Raw genomic sequence first — 22891 nt, 5'->3', positions numbered from 1 at the left:
CATTGCCGCCAGTCGCCCGCCGCCGCGCGCCCGGCCGGCCGCGACGTATAAGGGTCGTCACATCAAAACTCTCGACATCGTAACAAAGCAATTTATAATACTCGAGTACCTCAGACAGCAATTAAATAAAGTCTAATAACAAATATATTACGACTATAAATACATATTTTAATGTGGTTTTCAACCTTCATGTTTGCAACTTTGAGAGTCTATCGTTCAATGTTTGAGATCTAAGAGATTTATAACTTTACGCTTTTATAATAATTATGTTTAAAAGTTGTTGTGCTAGACCGACTAAGAAACTGAGCAAGAGCAAATCGAAACAAGAAGACATGGCTTCCTTTTCCGAATCAATCGTCCCAGAGAAGGACAAAGTAAATGAAAATGATAATGGCAAAGCAATTGAAACTGATGAAAACAATACACACAGCGAAAGCTTTAAGAACATTGATATAGAATTGAAGGAAGATGCAAAGGGTACGGAGGTTGTCATAACAGTTTCACCGACAACAATTTCTAGTAATGAAGAAAAGGTTTCCGAGGGATCGGTTAACTATGACACTGAAGTTGACGATGTAGATCAAATGGTACCTAAACGGGAAATGGTTAAAAAGAGGTACTCCGTTGACTACAAAAAGTCCCGAATGGATTTTAAGAGATTCTCCGTGGACTGCAGTCGTAATGTTGCTACACTTGAAGAGCTGGCCAATCTTGAGAAAGAGCTGGCTCGAACAAATGTAGACGTGCGTCCCGCAGGTAGACGTAAATCTACAGGCATTTTAAAATCTACAACTAGCAGTAACGATATCAGTGAACAGCGCACCATGAATGTGCACGAAGTTTGTTCGGATGATGACGAGGTGTTCGAGAAGAATCCTGAATGTGGTGGTGAGCAGGAGGGGCCACGAGAGCCACCCGCTACACCCGTCGGTCGCGACGAGTTAGCTCTAAGGCGTCACCGGTTCTTTTCTGACCTGGTTTGCGCTGCCCGGGCGGCCGTAGAGCACAGAGTAAGGTTTGATCCTCTCGGACCAGTTGTTGCAGATGGTGAGTTTCGACAAAATGATTAAAGTATACTTTAAATTATGCAATTTTAAAACGTTCTTTATTATTAATGATTTAATAAGTATCTTTTGTCTAAACTTGTAACAAAAACAACGTTTAGAAATGTGTCTCGAAATAAACATTTTACGTCTATTTAAATAGAATACATAACTTTTCTAAAGTATAAACTAAGCCAAATGAATAATTCTGCCAAATATTTCGGGCAAAGGAAAATCAATGCGCTTGGATGATGCCCAAGTAAGTACGCGCACCGCTCATTTTATTTGACCCCTCTCTACTTTCGACCCCTGTTTTGCATTCGAATGTCTGTTTTATTTGTAATCAATAAAAGCTAAAGTTGTTTAGTCTAAAGTACATTTTTTATATTTCGCTATAAATTGTTAACTGCCTAGGGTTTTTGTCATTTGTAATAAAATTATTTGTTTACCAATAATTAAAACAAACTATACCAATATAGTAAAACGGGAGAGTTTTTGTTTGAATTTACTAATTTTATGAACAACCGTTTTTAAAATATTGGACAAATCTTGGACTTATCAGCCTAATTATAAAGGGAAGGTTTTTAGGCTATAAGGTGTTATAATAAATGGCTACGATACTTAAGGATTCCACACGTTAACAGTCCGCCGGCCGATATTATTCTGTCAGTTAATCGCAATAGACAACACACTCACAATTTTCTCACAGGTTTTGAACTGACGACCTAAACCAACCAATATTGTGTGGCCGCTGGCCCTATACAGCCTGTATTGGTGCCCTTGCCCTAAAAAAACCTGTGAGAAAACTGTGATTGTGTGGTCTATTGCGATTAACTGACAGACTAATCTCGGCCGGTGGACTGTTAATGTGTGGGACCCTTTAGGCTATGGCGCTAAGGTCATCACCATAGGGAGTAGCGGAAGTCTTCGCTTTGAAAACGTTACTTCGTATTGAAATTTTTATTTCCGTACACGTTTCAATGGTATGTTAGAAAAAGACTTATTTCGGATTTGATTTCACTATTCCACTGTAGTGCAATATTGCGACTAATAGAAACTGGAGAGTAAGATTTCAATTGTTATGTTTTAAAATTTATAACGATGTTAAGTTTGTAATTAAAATTAATGTCAAAAGCTTAACTTCGAAAAGAGCTCGGTCTAGAGCTCAGCTCAGCTATAGTTTAGCAGCGTCATATTTCCATAAAATTTATTACCAGGATTTTATTCACAAGTAAGTCGTTCAATATTGCATGGCAACGTACTACATTGAAAATTACTTTGTGAGAGTCGCTAAGTCCGTGACCTAGTGGAATTTTCGAGAAAGATTAAAAGGGTAAAGATGGAGAGAAATTTAAAATACAAATGTATGTCAAAGATTTAACGATAGTCGTTTATTCGTAACTTCTGGTTTTTTACATATTGTATATTAATTATTCGTATATAGTTTATAGATCAGCCATTGGGTGTTTTAATGAGACGGGAATATAAAATTGTGAACTAAGCCTACGAACGGATCTAGGCTTATGGCTTTCATGAGTCTCGTTGAAATAAATTGCTTAGTCAATACTTTTTACTCTTATCACTTACACCGTCATCCATTCCTATTCAAAATTTTGTAAATGTAATTTCTGCACCAATAGAGGACTTTCACTCTAGAATATTCATTTGGTGCTTATGTTTTGAGTCTTGTTACCATGGCGGCGAGGCTTGTCCTTTTAGTTCCAACGCTGCGCTATGATCGGTCATATCATAGGACGTTGATAACAGCTGCACTGTCAAATGTTGCTAAGGCCGACGTCATGCAATGAGTCATTGCGATGTTTGTGGCGGGTCGGGCGCGGCGAGCACACAGGCCGCTCGGCCTTCGTCATTTGGTGTATAGAGACCGGGTGACCGGTGATACGGCCGATCTCTGAATCACGGAGTCACCAGTCGACCGCCGCGTACCGTAGTGTTGGCCGGCGCACGCGCACGCCCGCACGCATATATCCTTCTTGTCAGTGCGCGTAACCGTGCAGTGTCCAAACATTGTGTTTACTGTGCAATTTCGTATTTTCCTTTCCTGTTCTACGAACCGGTAAGTTGACTTTGATCGAGTGTGTAATATGCTATTTTAAATCCTGACCTTCCGTTCTTGGAGCTAATTCCAGATACGGAGACGTAAATAGGAGCGTTTCGATACATAAGTTGCTCCACAACTATTTATAGAGGCGTTCTAACGTTCTAAATCTAGTTATTATCTCATCCCTTTGAATTTTGGTAATTGGTTTGTGAATTTTTATTTATAAATACGATAACAGTCATGATGTAATGGTATGGACAATGAAGCGTACGCCGGATGCAACAATGATGTTCGGCCGCGCCTGATCGAAAAGTTAAATGATAAATACGCATCGCACATTTAACTGTTAACGTAGTTAAATTACCTTCAAATCACAGAAAATAAAAGCAATAAAAAACCAGACTAGAATTATGGCTTTCATAAATATTTATGATAGTAGGAGAAAATAAGATATCAGTGTTTGGGCGCCGCAGTAAATAACATTTATCAATGTCGTTTTTAAATCAGGACCACAGGTGGGCACAGTTAATCGAAAAGTTAACTTCGTTAATCGTTAATTCGTTAATTAAAAAATTAACTTCGTTAATCGTTAATGCGTTAAATTTTCGAAAATTTAACGCAAGTTAAAGTTAATCGTTAACAGTTAACCATACCAAAATTATACATACTAATTTCACAGTTATTGTGGCGACACTTGTTTAAAATAGTAATTTGACTATATATTCTATAACACATTATTATTAGAGACAAGTATGAATGCACTATAGTATATTTCATTACGAGTGCGGAAAGCCTGACATTGCAAAGAGTTCTGACAAATGCCTACCCGAGCCGCGGCGCAGCCGAAGGTGAGGGTTGACAGTTGGAACAAGTTGTAATGACAGTTCCGCACGTGTACTAGACAACTATTTAAATACAGTTGCGAAAAAATGAAGCAATATAATAGAATAATAAAAACACAATAAACTCAACTAACTAAAATGTTTGAAAAATGGCGCCAACTGTAAAAGAATACAAACAGAGATTTTTTTGTTTTCTTCACCCATTCTGGGTAGGCAAAGGGAACTATGCCCTAACGGCGAAGTCTTCAGTAGATTATTTTTATTGATATGAAATGAAAATGAAATTTAAGGAGACGAAATAAAATGAAACCTTAACTAATTCATTGAATCAAATCATTAAATCTGATATTGTAACGAACTTCTTTTTAGAAATATTTGCATGAATCATAGAAACTTCAATGATTTTTTTTTTGTAAAATCTTCGCGGTTGTTTTTTTCTTTTTAATAGACATTATTTTGACAGTTGGGAAAGAGACCGCACGAGTTTGGAAAAGCTAAAAAAAAGCACGAGTAAAAAGTGTTTTAATACAGTTGCTCAGAGAGTAGCGTATTGCAGGGACGAAGAGTGTTCGGAATGTGGGCTATTACATACTCGTGCTTTTATATACTCGTAATGAAATATACTACTTCGAACCTTCTTTTTCTGTTGGTCACGTCTTTCCCGAACGCTCTGATGCATCACACTTGCATGCGAACTTCGCATATATCAATTATCACCTCGTTCGTTCACCATTCGAGTCGCCGACAGTCGCCCAACATAGTTGAACTTACCAGCGTGGCGTGGCGCGTAATTTAAACAAAATGACAGCACGTCTCCAAGTTTCTAATTTAACGATTAACGGACTTTTTTTAACGGAAGTTGAATTTAACGGAAGTTAACAAAAGCGTTAACACTTTTTGAAGTTAACTTAAAAGTTAATCCGTTAAGCAAAATGTTAACTTCGTTAATTAACGATTAACGGATTAACGAGTTAATGCCCAGCTCTGATCAGGACCTTTGTCAATACATAAACACAATAGGTTTTTTCCAATGGATTCAAATCCTGTCTATTTTTCGTGATGACTGAGATTCTAAGCCATTGTCTATTATATAACAATAGGATGTACGAGGAAATATTCCGTTCTGTGTATACGTGTTTATAATTTTTGGTAAGCAATTGTTTGTTCATCAAGTATACGAGGACGATGACGGTATATTATCGTTATTGTATTCTAATGTTATAGCATTAAAATTTAATTTACTTGTTTACTTCTTAAATACCTATTCAATTAGTGTGTTTACGTATAAAATTTTCTAAGCAGAAATGTGTTCTTAAGACAAATAACGTTAAAGTTTTGTTATTATTGCTTTTGTTAAAAGTCGCTCAAACATAATGATATTAAAACAGTTTTACGTCTCGACTGTTGTAACTTGAGCTCATTAAGTATTATTAAAACATAAAACAAGCCACGTTAAAGTCAAACTCACGTAAAAATAACTTTATTCGCATGAATATCAACGGTGCCATTATAAACAAAAAGTGGAAAATAATTCTTATACTTCTTTACGTGAGTGGCAATAAATTACAGAGAACTCACTGCAAACTTATTCCATTGATAATAAAATAAGTACTTATTATTTAGAGTGAGTTTTTGGCGGGAAACAACCCATACAAAAATTAATTGTGACAATTTTTTTGGTAGGCATTATAATTTTACGTAAGAAGTATATTTTTTCTAGCGCAGGTTTAATAAATGTACCGATTAAACATGGGTCTTAATATTTGAGGTGAATGATACACATTTGTGTAGTGGTATAAATTATTGTATATCATTTCGGTAGCAACGGGAAATCCAATACAGTAATCGTAACCGATTCGTCGAGCGGATTTAAAGGCCGGTTAAATAAAACAAACGCTGTTTCAGACATCGTCTGATATTTTTTGTTGAGAGATACACACATGTGGTATCCTCGTTTGTACGTTAACCTTTCGTTATAAAAAGTAAGTACAATCTTAGCACATGTTTTGTGAGCATTTATACAATGATACAAGTAATGATGATCATTGTAATGGTACAGTTGCGAATGTTCCTTGTGAAAACAATTGTGGTGTCTATTTCATGCAAGATTTTTATTTGTGATTAGTTGTTATTCTACACTATTATATCTCAGAGGTTTTAGATAAAATATCCTGATAGTAATTATTTACTTTCTCCTAACCTTTCTTTTGATATTTTCTTCATGAAACCTTTATTGCCATAAAAGTTTAGTTTTAAAAATCGCTATACTAAACTTTATTGGTTATTCATTTGTATTTCAAGATGTGTAAATTTATCCATCTTACCGACTGTAATTATTTTCCATATAGGTCGACCTGATAAGCCGAGCAAATGCCGATAGGCTTGTTTGTAAATGATGACTATTTCTATAGCCAAGTAGTGTCGTATGCGAGCATCAAAGCGTTCCGGTTTGAAGCGCAGTGTACTTGTAAAATTACAAGTTAGTCGAGTAGAAAAACGTGTACTGTATATCCAATGTTGGTTACCACTGAATTTCTATCTACGATATTGAGTAAAGTTGTTATGTTGTTTAAACTTTCGTGAGACATCATAATTAATTAATTAAGAAACGGCTTAACTCACGTGAGTTAAGCCGTTTCTTAATTAATTAAAGTTGTTATGGTAGTAATACTCAGGTAACATTCTGATTTTGAGCTGTGTTATTTTTCAAAAATATAACTACATACATATTTGGTTTTGAAAAAGATTCTTTTTCTGGTGCGTAAGACCGACACGTAGAATTTGACATGTAAAATTGAATAATCTCCATGAAAATTGATCCTCCTATTATGTGTAAAGGGCTACACGAAGGACGAAACTTTAATTCTGATTTAAATAAGTTGATCATTGCTGCACAAACTACAATAGATTTCGAGAAATACGAGAGCTGCTAGATGGAGTTTCACAATACACACGAATCAAGTATGAAACTGCGGTAGTACTTATAATATTTGCAGACTCTCACCGGTGAAATTTGCTTAGTAAATTTTGCGGATCACGTAATGAATATTTCATTTTCAATATCAAAATGGAACGCCAGTACTTCCCTTGATAAATATAACGATGGTTCGAATTTTGTTAGTGAATTGTGTCGCCCCGACCTGGCTGGCAGAATTCCCATTTCTTAAATAACATACATAAAACACAGAGCTGGAGAGCAATATTTTAAAGTACACATAGTTTTATAACTCTAAGGTAGCTTTATAGACACGACATGAAATATCACTTTTTAGTTTATATACGTCCACAAAGGTTACCTACGGGGTACTTGATACTTTCGTAAACTACGAAAAACATGTGGGCATTAGTTTTAAAGCCAAAGTAATACTTTTGAAGAACTATGAAAAGTATAAATACGGATAATATTTAGTTTTATTTTGCACTAATATTTACATCAAAATGTATCATATTCAAAATTTCGCTGATATTTCACCAAGCAATAGCGAAATATTTAGCTGTCTCATCATGTCTTTTATCTCTTAGTTATTTTGTTGTTGGATTGTCTTATTCCACGTTGAATAAGATAAGACAAAAATAATAACCATAAAGCGATATTATTTTACTTTGGAAGAATATAAAACTATGTAACAGTTTATATTTATTAGTGAGGATTGTTAAATTTATCTTACCTTTGCGGTGTGTAATAAAGTCTTGTTCTCCGCAACAAACTTGGAAAAGGGTCGTTAAAAATGTACTAGTTTCTCGTTTAGCTGAAGGGTATGAAAAGTGGAGCGAGTTGAAAGGTCTACTTATGTTAGGTTCTATTCGCCTTCATAAAGGTGCTCTTAGGTGTCTATTATAAGAGAATGTGAAACTTTTAAATATTTTCGAGTACGGTAATTACATTGTCTCGTATAAATGTAAGTTTTTTTTAAACGGTCGATCACCTGGTCTTTTGATATTAATATGAGTGGAGAGTTAAACAGGTCAAGCGTGACTAATATTGCTAGTCAACGCTATTAGACGGTTAATCATAGACATTGTAAAAGAAACTATAAAGTATGGAATAACAGATGGTTTCATATCACGTATCAGAGTATGTATATGATTTCGGTACCGACAAAAAATTTCAATGACATTATCATTTCTATTAACATTGAATATGATGTAACTAAATTATTTTAAACTATTTGTCGCCCGCGTCTCAGTCCGAACGGAATTAAAAAAAGCTTAGTAGCCTATGTATTCTTCCAGACTAAGTTCTACATCTATGCCAAATTTCAGCGAGATCCATGCAGCCGTTCTGGAGATACCTTCTCAAAAACATCCATCCATCCAGCCATCTAAACATTCGCATTTATAATATTAGTAAGATTTTTTAAATTAGTTAATACTAAAATTATTTTAAGAAATACTTAATATCTATGTGTTAGGACTCTATACAAACATGTCAATAGAAATTCCTTTTTACGGTTTCTAAGTATTTCTAAATTAAATGTTATCATAAACATTATTTGGAAAATGTCTTAAGACGCTATTATCAATTTAATTAAGATAGGCTTAATGAAATTGGTTTCGATTCTTCAAATAATTAAAAATTCCTTCATTTAATTTTGCTTAAATTTTTGTGGGAACGTTACATAGCTATGTGATAAAAGTATTATTTTCGTCTAATAAATGTGTCGTAACTCTGGAATAGTTCGATAAATATCTTTCGTAATAACTGAAAGAATCATTATTGGTCCATACATATTATAAACGTGGTAACAGATGTCATTTGCCATATATTTAACTGATTGTATTCCCGCAAAATATACATATGGAGTATTAGACTATCTTCCAAGAGATATCTACAATTTCCACTTGTCTCTGACCCGGTAATTCATGCGGTATAAGATCGGAGAAAGGTTCTATGTCAAGGACTGGTGCGAGTGCACTCCAACATTGGAATAAATTGAAAATGGAATGTAGTGTAATATTTTTGCGGAAAAGTTGGATATGAAGGTTTTGTCACTGCTACTTATGTTATTGCCTTAATATACATTTAATTTTATGAGTATGAGAGATTGTGAAATTGTTACCATTTTTCCTCGATGTACGGTAACGAAGTTCATTGAGACTTGATTATTTTAGCTAGTTGAAAAATTACATAGTGGTGCATTTTCCGTCGTGAGTCAATTTCCTTATAAGAATGAGTTCTTGATGCTCGCTTCCTTCAACAATACTTTATTCCAATAAAGTCTTCCATTTCTCTTGCTATGCCTACAATTGCTATTACAGATTTTCTAAGACAAGCTTCACGCTTTGTATTGTCAAGGTAAGTTAAAAAGCTAACAATTTTAACTTTTATGCGGTCAGTCGATCGATTATTTCCTTGAAAGCTTTTATACAGTAAAGAGTGGACAAGGCCAGCTTTCTATTTGCGTAGAATTGCGATTTTTACTAATAAATTCATTTAGTTGTTGCATCACAATTTTTGGTTACGGTTAATCTAATATATAAAATTCTCGTGTCACAGTTTTCGTTCCCGTACTCCTCCGAAACGGCTTGACCGATTCTCATGAAATTTTGTGAGCATATTCAGTAGGTCTGAGAATCGGCCAACATCTATTTTTCATAACCCCCCCCCCATTTTTTAACTGCGCGCGGACGGAGTCACGGGCGACAGCTAGTATGTTTCTAAAATTTTAACTTTAGGACGGAATTCCACAAATATAATTCGTTATTGTCAAAAAAAACGTCTGCAACAAATTGTATTTGATGAGAATTGATATAGATAAACTGTAGTAGACATTAAATTTATAAAAAGCAATGCCGAAAACCTTGGCTTGATTTCCACGGTAGGCATTCGAATTTTCAGAGTAATTAACCGCAGGCGGGCAGGTTTACAGTAAACTTAGCTCGAATTGCTTGCGGTATATTCTCGGTGCCGTCTTTCATATCTCGTAAATTGTATTTACCGTTATGTTGTAATTATATATCAACGCGCGTAATTTATGTCATCAGTATCTACTTATAATTTATTACGACTTATGTATTACATACTTACTCCGCTGGCGCCGCGACCCAAAGTGGGTCTTGGCCTCCGACACAAGAGATCGCCAGAGTAGCCTGTTCTGTGCCTTCTCCTGCCAGTCCATCGCTTCTAGCTCCAGCAAGTCTAGCTCTACGGCGTCTCGCCAGCGGTATCTGGGCCGGCCGGTAGGTCGGCGGACATTCGGGGTCCCGAGATACGTTGCTTTGGCTTTCCGGTCTTTCCCCAATCTCATAAGGTGGCCAAGCCATCGGAGTCAATGAGCTAAATGTAATGAACTACTTTTCAGGTGTTTTATGAGTCATTTGTTATTTGATATTTACTTGTGCTATTTGCTAGTAATTTAATACATACATCTACGTTTGTATAGAAAATAAAGAATTGTGTGAAAAAATTGGCTATGATTTCAATTTATGAGTTCAAGTGTAATGTAAAAGTTTTCTGTTATAAAACAGCCTTTTTTAATTCAGTTGTAAAATATATTGTTATATTAACTTACAGGACGTTGTGTTGCCATATGATTGTACAGGAAGTGACCAATTCAGATTATAATGTCTTGCGCTAGAGAAAATTAGCACTCGTTACTACTGTTCACAAAACACCCACACGTATTCTCGATAACAGATAAGTGTGTGTGCCAAAGTAATAAAACTAAAATCAATTACGTTCAAAGTTTATTTTTATTTAGTGGTATTCAGAAAACTATAAAATAGAATGATAATATTAAATTTATAAACTTGCGGTCGCACACGACTTTGCCAGCGTAGAATAAAAAAGAATTATGCCTGAGTGCATCAAGCTATCTTACCGTTACAGTCCCGTCAAAATTGGTCCAGCAGCTCCTAGGTTACGCAGAACCAACGAGTCATTGCAGACAGATATATAGACAGACTGATAAGATTTTTTCGGTTTTTTGTTATCAGCTCGATTTCACGTGAAGCATACAAACACTCCAATTTTATTAATATGTAAAGATAAGTATTCCTTGTAAAATAGCAAGCGATAATCTTCTACCTACCCTTCTGTATATTGTAGATAAGCTTCTCCACCGCTCAGTTAGCTAATCCACTTTAAAACTTTCCCGGTTTGGAATACATAACACCGACAGGGGTTTCATAAACACGCTTTAGTAACTTCAATTACGATGAAATTAATTTATTTTTGAACATCTAAAATACAATGAACAGATAAAACGTGATATGAAATAAATTCTGCAACTGCTGTCGAGTAGACAAACTAACAATACCGGTGTTTATACTTTTAACATATTTCAGTTTGTGTCAAAACATGAAATAACGGCTTATCCTTTTCAACGTTCAAATGGCTTTGTGTTGTTTGCATTGAAATTTTCGTCAGACGTTACTGTTGAGCTTGACAGTTGAAGGCATCATAAAACCAAATGTTTCCTACAAATGTGTTATTTTAAAGTGTGGCATAAGATAAGAATTATAAAGAAGACTCAGTTCATCTAATTAAATTATTATTGCATAATACGTACATATACTTGTAGTATAATTGCGAATATATATTACTAGCTGTCGCCTGAGACTCCGCCTGCGCGAAATAAAAAAAAACATAATAAGTAACCTATGTGTTCTTCCACACAATGTTCCACATCAGTGCCTAATTTCATCAAAATCCGTTGAGCCGCTCCGGAGATATCTTCAAACAAACATCCATCCATACATCTATCCATCCATCCATCTAAACATTCGCATTGATATTATAAGTTAGATTGAAGTAGTAGCAATCTGAGCAGAAACAACCGTCTAAATTTTTACAAATTATTATTTATTTTAATCCACGTAACCAAACGGTTTTTTATTATATTATAATGTTACCAGAACTGTACTGGTATTTTTTATAACAATTAGTATTGTACACGTATGTAGAGCTATAGAGCATTTAATTTTATCGTTAATGAGTCATTGACTCGACTGTTGATAATTGTGCCGGAAAGGCGCGGTAACTTTACTCCGCTTCTTTAAATTAGTTGTTACATTTTCAGTTCGTTTCGTGTCTTACTTGCTGCACCGTTAACATTTTATTTCAGTTTAAATTTTGTTCAAGTTATCTATTTTTTTGTAGTTATTCGATTTTTTTAAGAGGTAGTGTTATTGAAATATGCAGTGATTGTGCCTAAGTAACTAACTGGTTATCATTCCGCCAGTATTCAAATTCGTTTCTATTCTTATCTATTTTTTTAAATCTTATTTTATACGTTATTTCTTCTAGTTTCCCAGATAAGATTTGGCTTGATTAAATCAGATTAAAACATTTAGGGCATTAAATTGGTACGTATTTATTTTTTGAGTACAAAAGACTTTAACACCGTTTTATCTCTTAATCTTTGGAGTTGCAATGACAAAAGTTTAATTATATTAAGGCTGTCAGACATACTATTACTGTTCATTTTTATTACGTAGATGTTCGCAAGCCTTCTACGGAGATCTAACACTAATTCTATTTTACGCGCGGGTTTCACTTCTTACTATTAATTTGAACAAATTGTTTCCTTTTACGACTCTAACAGGACTTTTACTAAAATCCGTTTTGGGATTAGTTCACGTTTTGGTATTAGTATACCTACAGCTATTCTAAGCATTCATGAAAACGTTGGGCTTTATACAGATGTCAGTTGTTATGAATACTTTCTTGCCTATTTTCATACTAGGCTCTCTGATCTGAATTACCTAATACTAGTCGCTATGCTACGACGTTGTCTAACCGTAATAATATGGTATTGTAATAAGAAATTTTGTCACGTTACGGAGATATGATGTAATTGTTATTTTTGAGAAGTCGCAATGAATAGGTGCACGTAATGTATACAGTTTATCATTGTATTATTCGGTTTAGTCAGTTTATCGTATTCATATCTCTGATGATAGCGCACGTCTATCAGCAGGATTGTTTAATACATCTTTAACATTTGCCAGAGTGTGTTCTGTCGTGATCGTGTGCGTTTACGCTGAAAATAAATTATAGTGCCTTTTAAGTAATGGCCGATAATGATCATATACCAAATATGAGGAAAATTATAAAGATGTTTGAAGCACGAACAACTATTGAGGACGTGTGCACTGAGGAAACTGCAACTGATACAGAAATATCAGAAAGGGCAAATGGTAAGATGCGTATTTGTACACATTTAAAAATATGTGAGAAATTCAAAATGATTAATTGCGAAAGAAGAAAATGTGTGTTCAAAACAAGTCATAAAATGAAATGTATAACATTATAAGTCCAGATCGGAAGATATTCTGTGCCTCTTTATTTTTTTTTGACTGATTTATTAAATTACAGATTCTTGATCCGTTCTTTTTTTTTTTCAACTTATTTCTTATGCTAAATAGCAATTCATGGTGGTAGGAGTTTTACGGGACTTGACCGATTTTTAGTAGCCTATTTTCTAGTCTATGTTCTAAACTTTCGCATTTATAATATTAGTAAGATTTCTTAGAAGCTATGCATGTATCTCTAAGTTACATTAAAATATATATTTACGGTGGCAGAAATTTACTCTTTTTATTGTAAAGATCGCGTTTCACAAGAATAACGCGTGTTTTCTCAAGCATCAAAAATAATTCACGTGTTAAATTCCGAAGATGAAATATTTACAGCGATCCAATACGTGTAGAGAATGAGCTGTTTTTTGTATTAATTATCTGCACTTAGTTTATTAATGAATCGTACCGATGATATTAAATATTAATGCATTGGTATTGAGAATGGTACGCTTTTGTTTGTGCGTTTAAATCAATGAAATATGAATGATAGTTAAAGAAAATGTACCGTATAAAAGTATTCACTCTGATAGGTTACCGGTTACAAGACTTCGTGGCTCTATATTCGAGCATAATTAAAAATACTTGCAACCATAAAACAAATTAGCGAAAATACACCAGAACCGTACTACGTGCAATTTACTTGCTACAGTGGTAAATATTTTGAACCTGTCTGTTTTAATACAGTTATATACTATTTTATAAATGCTCTATATATTTTTGTTTTAGGCAGTGAAGGCGAGCAATTAGTTGGAGGCAGCAACCCAGCGGCTGACTTTGAGGCTCTTATTGAGCGTTTAGAGCGTGTGACTGCACGGCTCGAGCGACTCCCTGTGCTAAGCGCTCGCCCACTCACACCACCTCAGTCGCCTGCACTTCAGTCGCCAGATCCCCAGTCAATAGCACCAACGCCGCCATTAGAAGCGTTAGAGACACCAGCAGTAGACAGCATGAGTGTCAACGGGTATCAGGATTTGATGCAGGTAAGAATTTAAAAAAAATAACGTAGTGGGTAAGGCAACAGCTGCAAATGTATGTGGCCGGAAATTTTAATGAATTTCTAAGATATTCTTCGTTGTACAATTTGTTAACGTTAGGTCTAGCAATATGCTGCCGCTAGCTTCCTCTCGTATTCTCATTAAGTGAATTTATTACGTGGGAAGAAAGAAATAAAATTTGTAATGAGAACTCGTTCCGGCTTTATTTATAAAAATAATTTTATTAAATATTTTCTAAAGCTGAAAACTTGTTAGAAGCTATTGAAGGTTTTTAATAAAATAACAATATAAATGCAAAAAAATGAAAACAGCTATTAAGATGTTTCTGTTTTGGTATTTTATATATCTAAGTTTTTTTTCATTTAGTCTCAAAATTATTGAAGCCTGTTTCTTTTTTGTTACGGCCATTTCAACGCAGAAATTCACATTATAACGTTTTGCAGTACACTTACTTTGTATGTTTCGTTAATTTTTTTTCCGTTCCAAATTCACAAGTTTACTTTTAATTTTTGTTAAAGAAGGTTAACGAGACGAGTTCCGAGTTTAATACGCAAAATCGAAATTTACTTAAATTAATTACCGAGGCAAGAACAATATTTACCTTATCTGTTTGCTTGTCTAATCAAAAGTTGTTGCGCCCAACTTTCTTCATTACCTCCCTTAAAAAGATACGATGGTAAAGGCAAAATTAAGCATCATTTTGTACTGAAATTTCAACGGCTTCTCGACGTATAAGTTTTACATTTCGATTTATTAAAGCAATAAGGGTGCTATTATTTATTCTTTTCTAGTTATTTTCGTACCTCGTATTTGACCTATTTTGTGAAAAATACTTAGAGGTCTAATATAAAAATGTACTTTCATGGAAAATGGTTTTTAGATTATATAAAATAAATCCAAGACCCAAAGAACTTCTGTTAGCTTAATTCAAAACTATTTTAAATACTCGTAGTTATGCTTAATAGAGTGGGATAAGCAAGGTTTACAGTCTGTAGATTAAGTTTGTGTAGGTTAATATAGTTAAACACTGTTGATTCGTGTGGTTATTAAAGTACACACGGTCTCAATTAAAACGTATTACTATATTCATCATAGTTGTGTATGTTGTATTAAGATTTAATTACTTTTATTAATTCAGCGGATGAATTAATGGAACTTTAACGTCTGAATTAAATGTTTCGATTTACAGAGGCAAATCATTTCTATTTAGGAATACAAGCTAGAATAGATGAATAAATACTTAATCGACAGTTTAAATTGAGCTTGATAATGTTTCACACAGTTATTAGGACTTTAATTTTCTGTGACTAACATTTCATACAAAAATGTGTCATTATTAAAATGAATGGGCTCTGATAATATAGTATATCTTTTTGTGGGCGGTTATACTGCCTTAATGTTGTATGATAAATGACATACAAAGGGCACATCTCCACCGCTAGAGCGTGCCAAATAATATATTTATTAATGTGATAAGTAGCAAATATTTTTCTTTAGGCATCTTGAATTCGAAATAAAAATTTAGATGGTAGAATTTGTTTTAATCACTAACTAATAAAATATTATTATTTGTATAGAAAATTAAAGATTTCAATGAATAGAGTGAAGGAAATATATCGTGACGTGAAGACTGGTCTTAGTTTGGATGGAAGTAAAATTTGTAATTTCTTTATTGTAATATCAAAAGAGGTTTCTTTTACAATAAGCATGAAATGTCTTAAAATGGCTTTATTTATCTTGAAACAGATAAACCTTTTGTCCCTTTGACCTTTTAAGTAAGGACGTATGAATAATATAACCTTTTTAATGTAAACCTGGGAAGGATAATAATGTATTGTGCAGGAATTTTTCAGTCCGGTTTTTTCTTTATTATTTTTTTAATGGTGAATAAAATTATATGAAACCATTTCACATATCACATTCAGATTAACAAAATTAACTACCATGGTTTAATTCATATGCGTTCTAATTGTTTTTATAAGTTTACATTGGTATATTAGGTATGCGATGAGATAATTAAAGATTATCAGTTTAGTACGAGAGTGTAGTGTTGTCTTATGTAATTATGCATGTAATTGAAAGAATTGTTTGTTTCAATTGTTTATTTGCTAAGAACCTTGACCTCAGATAACCAACGTATCATTAAAAGTATTAAGAAATAAATTAACGTTTTATTTATATGGATACTACTTTCGAAGTGGTAATAAACATAATTCTTACATCTCATATAAAAAGGTTATTCGTTGCGATCGGATCATTCGATTGTACCGAAAACAAACTCGTAACTGGAACGTAATTCATTTACAATGCCGAACTCTCGTCACAAGTCGTCCAATAAAATTAGATTAATAGTATACTTACAAATAAATCAAAGGTACTTGTTGTTACATTTAGTGATATAGGACACGATAGAGCAAAAAGATAACGGTACGATCATGAAAATTTATTTTAAACCTGTGTCATGTAATTCTTATTAGGAATCGAAACAATCAAACTTTTCAAACATAATCGTCTTTTAATTGGTCCACTATTTTTTTTTATTGTATAGATAATATAATATTGATATTAATATAATCGTTAATGTTATTTTTTAAAAGCTATCATAATTTTTGCTTTTTAAGGGAATTTGTAAGTGGGTTTTAAGCGTTGAATATCTTTATTTTGTTGCCAGGGCCCTTTGCGGACGTACTTGGAGCTGTCTCAGCAGATCGGCGGCGATGTGGCCACTCACGCCAACCTCGTCAACGAGGCTTTCCAGTAAGTGTCGCATAAGTGCCCTAAGCCATTTACTTTTACCACGCACAATATCATTTTGATTTTATCGCTGAAAGTCAAGGGTGCCCTTGTGTTGTTCTAACGCGTTGTGTTAACGCGTCTCTTTCATGTAAATGTATATATTAAATATACTAAAATAATTAAAATGAAATTTAAATACCATAGTGTTTCGTGACCATGATACAACTCGTAGTGTGTTGTCTATGTTTATTAGCAATATTTATTACATGACTTATTGAAATAGTTGTCCCAATGCCAATAACTGTCTATAGTCTGCCGATCAATGGTTCTCTTTGTATGTCTTACTCTGCAAATAAAGTTCGATTCCCTTTGTTAGATTCCAACCTTCTAATACAATGCAATACAATACAATCTTTGATTTTTGTGTTCGCTTAATTGCAAGAATTCTTGAGCTTTAAGTCTGGCTGCAAAAGTAAAAAAATGTTAAGTTATTCAGTTTCTCCAATTTTGTTTTTAATTGTTGTTAACTATATCCTTTTTTGTGAAATGTTATTAATTTAATACAGAGCGCAGCTTCGTTACATTCAACTGGCTCAATCACGAAGCAAACCATCGCAAGCTGAGGAAGTTCAGCTATTAGCGCCGACCAGCGAAAAGATATCTGCTATTCAGCAGTTCCGAGAGAAGAATAGAGTTTCGTCGTTCTTCAACCATCTCTCGGCGATATCTGAGAGCATCCCAGCTCTGGGCTGGGTTGCGGTGTCGCCCACTCCCGCTCCTTACGTCAAAGAAATGAATGACGCCGGACAGTTCTACACGAACAGAGTTCTCAAGGAGTGGAAGGAGAAGGACAAGAGACACGTAGAGTGGTGCCGCGCTTGGGTGCAGCTCCTCTCCGATCTTCAGGCCTATGTCAAGCAGCACCACACCACCGGTCTTGTCTGGTCTGGTAAGTGATTTTTAATATTTACTTGTATAATTATCTTTGTAACGATCGAATTAGGTTCAATTTGAAATAAACTTTGGAAACAAGTAAACGGAAACACGTTTTTGCAAATTCTGCGCTTATTCGTGATAAATCAATAGTCTAGCATTTCCTGTTAACATTTATCTTGTACTAATTAGTAAGGGAATCAGTCCGTTGCAAAGTCAAATAGCAAAAGAATGGTGAAGCTAATTAGGGTGCAGACCAGGCCGTGTGTCGACGACCTGTTTGCTTGCTGGACCATAACTACATTACTACTAGTATTTATACTGAATTACAGAATAGAAGTATAATTTATTATATAAAAAACATTATATTTATAAGATAACAAAAATGTGTTGTGTTAAATAAAATTGCGAAAGACAATGTAGAATGTTACAAATAGCATATTAAAAGCGTAAAAATCATTAACGTTAAAATAAAGCAATGAGTAATTGTCGCAAATAATTAACTGCTTTTTATAATTTACACTCATACTCTTGTGTAAATCAACCGGTATAAAGAACCTTTAAAATATTATTTTTAAATAAAAATAAAAATATATTTTAATATATTTAAGTAAACCCTTTTGAACATTCTGTTTGTGTCAGTGTCTTTGTTTAATATTCTGAGTCACGCAAATCGATATTCGATTCGCAATTATTATAATTGAGTTCGCTACGAGCATTATAATTTTGCTCAAAATGTATTCGATTTTATTTATTACATGGGAAAATCAAAACTGTCCAAAGTTGTTTAACTTGATTTCCCTCGACGTCGTTGGATCGCAATCTCGCTCGCTCCCTCACTTTAGCGTCCATTGTTTTCTTTCCGTGTTCTAGTTTTGTTTGATCCTTCCTTCTTTGTCTTGGCAGAACTATAGTTACGGATGTGGGCGTTACATAATCCTTTTTTTCAACCGAAATAGGGGAAAGGATGGACGATGTTCAATCTCACAATCGAGTTTTGTTTTCTTAAGAAAATTGGATTTGATACCTTAATCTTGACACAATAAAGTTGCCTGTTTTATATTATTTATTTTTTTATTCTGTGGGTATGATGTTATTGCCACTTCTCGTTTTCAAATATAAGTCATATTTTGGGGAAAGTGATGGCTTTGATATCTAAGGCTTACTCATAATTAACAATTAACTTTATAATACCACTTTTTGTCTTGAAGATGAATTAAAAAGGTTTTACTTGGGCTAATCGACAGCAATGGGCACTAAGCCTGAACATCTAAGATTAACTAACCGCAAAAGTTCAATCTGTCGCTTCGATTCGGATCTTTCGATTACTTTTTCTGCTTACAAAGTGGCGCAGCTGATCTTTTTCACTGGTGTTACTTGTGTTCAGGCACAGGCGCCGGCGCCCCGCCCCCACCCCCGCCCGGCGGCATGCCTCCGCCGCCGCCCATGTTGCCCGAGGCGGACTTCGCCAACCTCAGCGTTGACGACCGCAGCGCTCTCTTCGCTGAGATTAACCAGGGCGAAGGCATCACCAGCAGTAAGTTTTATTATTGACTTTATCCCGACGGAGTCTATTTCCAGTAACTAAAATATCTTATGTTACTCAGTGGTAATGTAGCTTTCTAATAGCCCAGTAGTTTTTAAGTTTCTTCGTTACATACAAAAATACAAATCGTTATCTTTTAAATATTAGATTAGATTAACAATGATGATTTCTGTAATAACTAATTTCAAAAGTTAAAGATAGGTTTATAGGTAGTTAGGTATTAGCTGCTTTCAAGGATTTTTTTATAAACTTTTAGTGAAATATGCAACATAATTTTAATCTTAATTAATTTATTTTACGTGTGTTAGGTTATTATTTCATAGGGTCACCTCGTAAATGTCATTTCACTGTGTTGTCAGACAGTCTAGTTGGTCGATAGTATTTAAGGAAGGTAATCGAAAATCAGTTGGTGCATTTTATTGGAATGTATAAAAATATAATGCATTATTAAAACACTGTGTATTCTATTTATAGAAGTGCATAAGTGGTTGGTTAACGTGTAGATATAACGGTGCTCGAGCCACAATCCAGCCGCGACAACCGTTAGCTAAATCGTCGCAATAAAGTTGCATCGCAACCGCTATTACTTGATTATGTATTATCAATAAATCTTTGCATTTCTCGTATATATGTGAAATTTTATATTTAGTTTTTTATATTAATATTTATAACATTCAAATTTACAACTGCCAACTTTCTGAATCATAATTTATTCCTAGAGGACTAAACGAAAGTATTTTCAATTCAATGATTTCAATTTGTCTACGTAAGTTATGTCTATGCTGAGGATGCATTACCATTTCAAGATAATGTAACCGACGAAACGCATTTGAATTCTTGATATGGTTTTGTCGTGTTCTTAGGCCTGCGCAAGGTGACAGCGGACATGCAGACGCACAAGAACCCGACCCTACGTCAGGGGCCGGCCCCCTTCAAGGCGGCTCACTCCGCCCCCGCCCCCGCCCCCACCAAACCTCTGCCTCAGCCCGGCGCGGGACAACTCGACAAGCCGCCCGTCTTCGCGCGCGACGGCAAGAAGTGGCTCATTGTAAGTATTACTATTTTCAAATATCTTGATAGCCCAAGGTCTCTGCCCTGCCCCCGCATCCCGCTACATCCCAACGCACCTAACATTGTGTTCTGCGCAGCGACTCACGATAAGTTAAGAGCAGCCAAGATATTTGAAACTATTTATACACCTTAATAACTTTGTACACTTTCACAGGAGCTATAAATGTGACACAGATTAGAAGTGTTAATGCTACCCAAAATAAGAAAGAGGACGGACCAAATAATAGGAGTTTTTCTTTTCATGCTTTTGTCTACTGTTCTTTGTAAATAAAAAGACATCTGCAAATCATAGTTTACTCTAGCGGTCAAAATTTGACATTGAATGATCTGCTGAATTACATTTTGAAATAAAATAAAAATAGGCTTAATGATACTAATTCAGATATGACGGCTGATAGAGATGTATGGAGGAGTAGTACATACTGTGCCGACCCTCCATAGGGATAAGGGCAGGTTGATGATGATGATACTAATTTCAAAAAGTCTTTTTGGACTATGTTTTTCTACTGAAGAGAGTGAGTTTATCATATAGCGTATGATGTCAGTGATAAATTATAGTGTACGTGAACCTTTTACTCTCGACCTTACACGAAAGTTCGCACAACGCTCTATAGAAATAAAAGGTCTTTTGTCTACGATATCTATCTGTTCAGCCTCGTAACGTCCACTGCTGGACATGGGCCTCCCCCAAAGATCGCTACTATGATAGGTCCTGTGCAACTCGCATCCAGAATATTCCCGCGACTTTGACCACATCATCAGTCCATCTTGCGGGAGGTCTGCCCACGGCCCACGGTCTGACCTTTACGTGGCCGCCATTCCAGTACTTTGCGGCCCCATCGGCCGTCCGTTCTGCGGGCAATATGGCCGGCCCATCGCCACTTAAGGTTTACAATTCTTCGGGCAATGTCGGTTACTTTGGTTCTGCCGCGGATCACATCATTTCTGATGCGATCACGCAGAGAGATTCCGAGCATTGCCCTTTCTGTTACTTTGAGCCGCCTAATGTTGCCCGCATGTCGACGATAACTTTCTTCCAATAGTATTTTCATCCTATCACCTGTATGTCAGTTTTTTTTAACAGAAGAAATCATGCTTATACTATAAGATGGGAATATTTGGATGGATGGATTTTTGTTATTACGTATCTCCCATACGGCTTAACGGATTTCGATGAATTTTAGCAAAAATAGAACATAGTCTGGAAGAACACAAACGATAGTTAATATGATTTTTTTTAATCCGCGCGGACGATTACGCGGGCAGAAGCTTGTATGAAATAAGGCAAAAATAAACAAATGATCAAAATACCAGGAAATTTTCAAATGTAAGTTCAAAAGAAAGGAAAAATTTGTTCACTCGTTCTTTTTTCATTTCGTATTTCACTCTTCTGCCAACTTCTATTTATTTCAATATTTTATCGTTTCTCGCAAATTTGAGTCTATGTACATAAGAGCAGCGGCTTCGGCTTACAGTTGGCACTCGATGGCAATTTAATTTGCTGGTACCGTTATTGAAGCGCTCACTACCGCGAATAGCCTTTCAGGGAAGCTTTCTGAATTATTAAACGAATAACAAACGTTATATTTACAAACCACGTAGCGCTAACGAACCGCAAATAACTACAATTAAGGCTAAGTTCTATTTTTAATGATGGGAAATCTAATCGTGAATAAAATTTGTAGTTTATAATTTTTAAAGTTCTCTTCTGAACCGTTTTTTTTCCTAAATAGGAAAGAAAGTAAAGGTAATTCTGTCTGTCTTTTGCCGAATTTAGATGATGTCTACGATATTTCTTAACAAAAGGTAGTATAGTTTGTACTCCGCCTTAATGCCATCCATTCTCTCGGATACCCTTACCCGCATAAAATTTAATGAAGGTTGCTTAACCACTGTGGTACACTGTAAATAAAACTTTTACAATATTAGGGTCGAGTATACTTCATTTGCATTTAAAGATTTAAATACTGTGACATGAAATGTAGTCGTAATATTAAGTTTAGTAAATATTTGTGCGTAATAAAGTATACACTAGAAAAATCTATATGCAAAATGTCAATTTTGTGTCAAATTTAACATCGGATAAACTTGACAACGTTGAAAATGTTGCATTAATTAGTCACTTAAATTTATATTTCTATATAATTACTGTTATTTAAGAGGCGCTCTTGTTTATATTTGTTCGGGACTTTGTACACTTTTCAAAGTTATTCAAAGTTATAAGAGTACGATAAAGGGAACACTTCTCTTTAACTTGTCGACAAAGTCCTTTGATTTGTTGCTTTTACAAAGTTACTTTTGTATATACAATATAGTTTGATCAAATATAACTTTGACCACGGCTGGTGTTTAGAAAAACA

At 34.7% G+C, this 22891-nt stretch overlaps 1 protein-coding gene across 2 annotated transcripts in view; it reads left to right on the top strand.

Annotated features, from left to right (window-relative positions):
* Window positions 1-195: 195 nt before the first annotated feature.
* LOC106717640 (adenylyl cyclase-associated protein 2) overlaps window positions 196-22891 on the top strand; it is a 29763-nt gene continuing 7067 nt past the window's right edge. The window contains exons 1-6 of one of the 2 annotated variants that reach the window (XM_014511538.2): window positions 196-1047; window positions 13977-14230; window positions 16917-17002; window positions 17548-17930; window positions 19302-19451; window positions 20324-20508. In XM_014511538.2, coding sequence (XP_014367024.2) covers window positions 267-1047; window positions 13977-14230; window positions 16917-17002; window positions 17548-17930; window positions 19302-19451; window positions 20324-20508 — 1839 coding nt within the window. In that variant the 5' untranslated portion in view covers window positions 196-266. Of the gene's footprint in view, window positions 1048-12874; window positions 13089-13976; window positions 14231-16916; window positions 17003-17547; window positions 17931-19301; window positions 19452-20323; window positions 20509-22891 lie in introns of those variants that run through there. The other variant, XM_014511539.2, reaches the window with a different exon arrangement.

The sequence above is a fragment of the Papilio machaon genome, chromosome 2 (assembly GCF_912999745.1).
Source record: "Papilio machaon chromosome 2, ilPapMach1.1, whole genome shotgun sequence".
NCBI lineage: Eukaryota > Metazoa > Arthropoda > Insecta > Lepidoptera > Papilionidae > Papilio > Papilio machaon.
The sequence above is the reverse complement of the archived record's forward strand: the minus strand, read 5'-3'. Positions and strand labels throughout refer to the sequence as shown.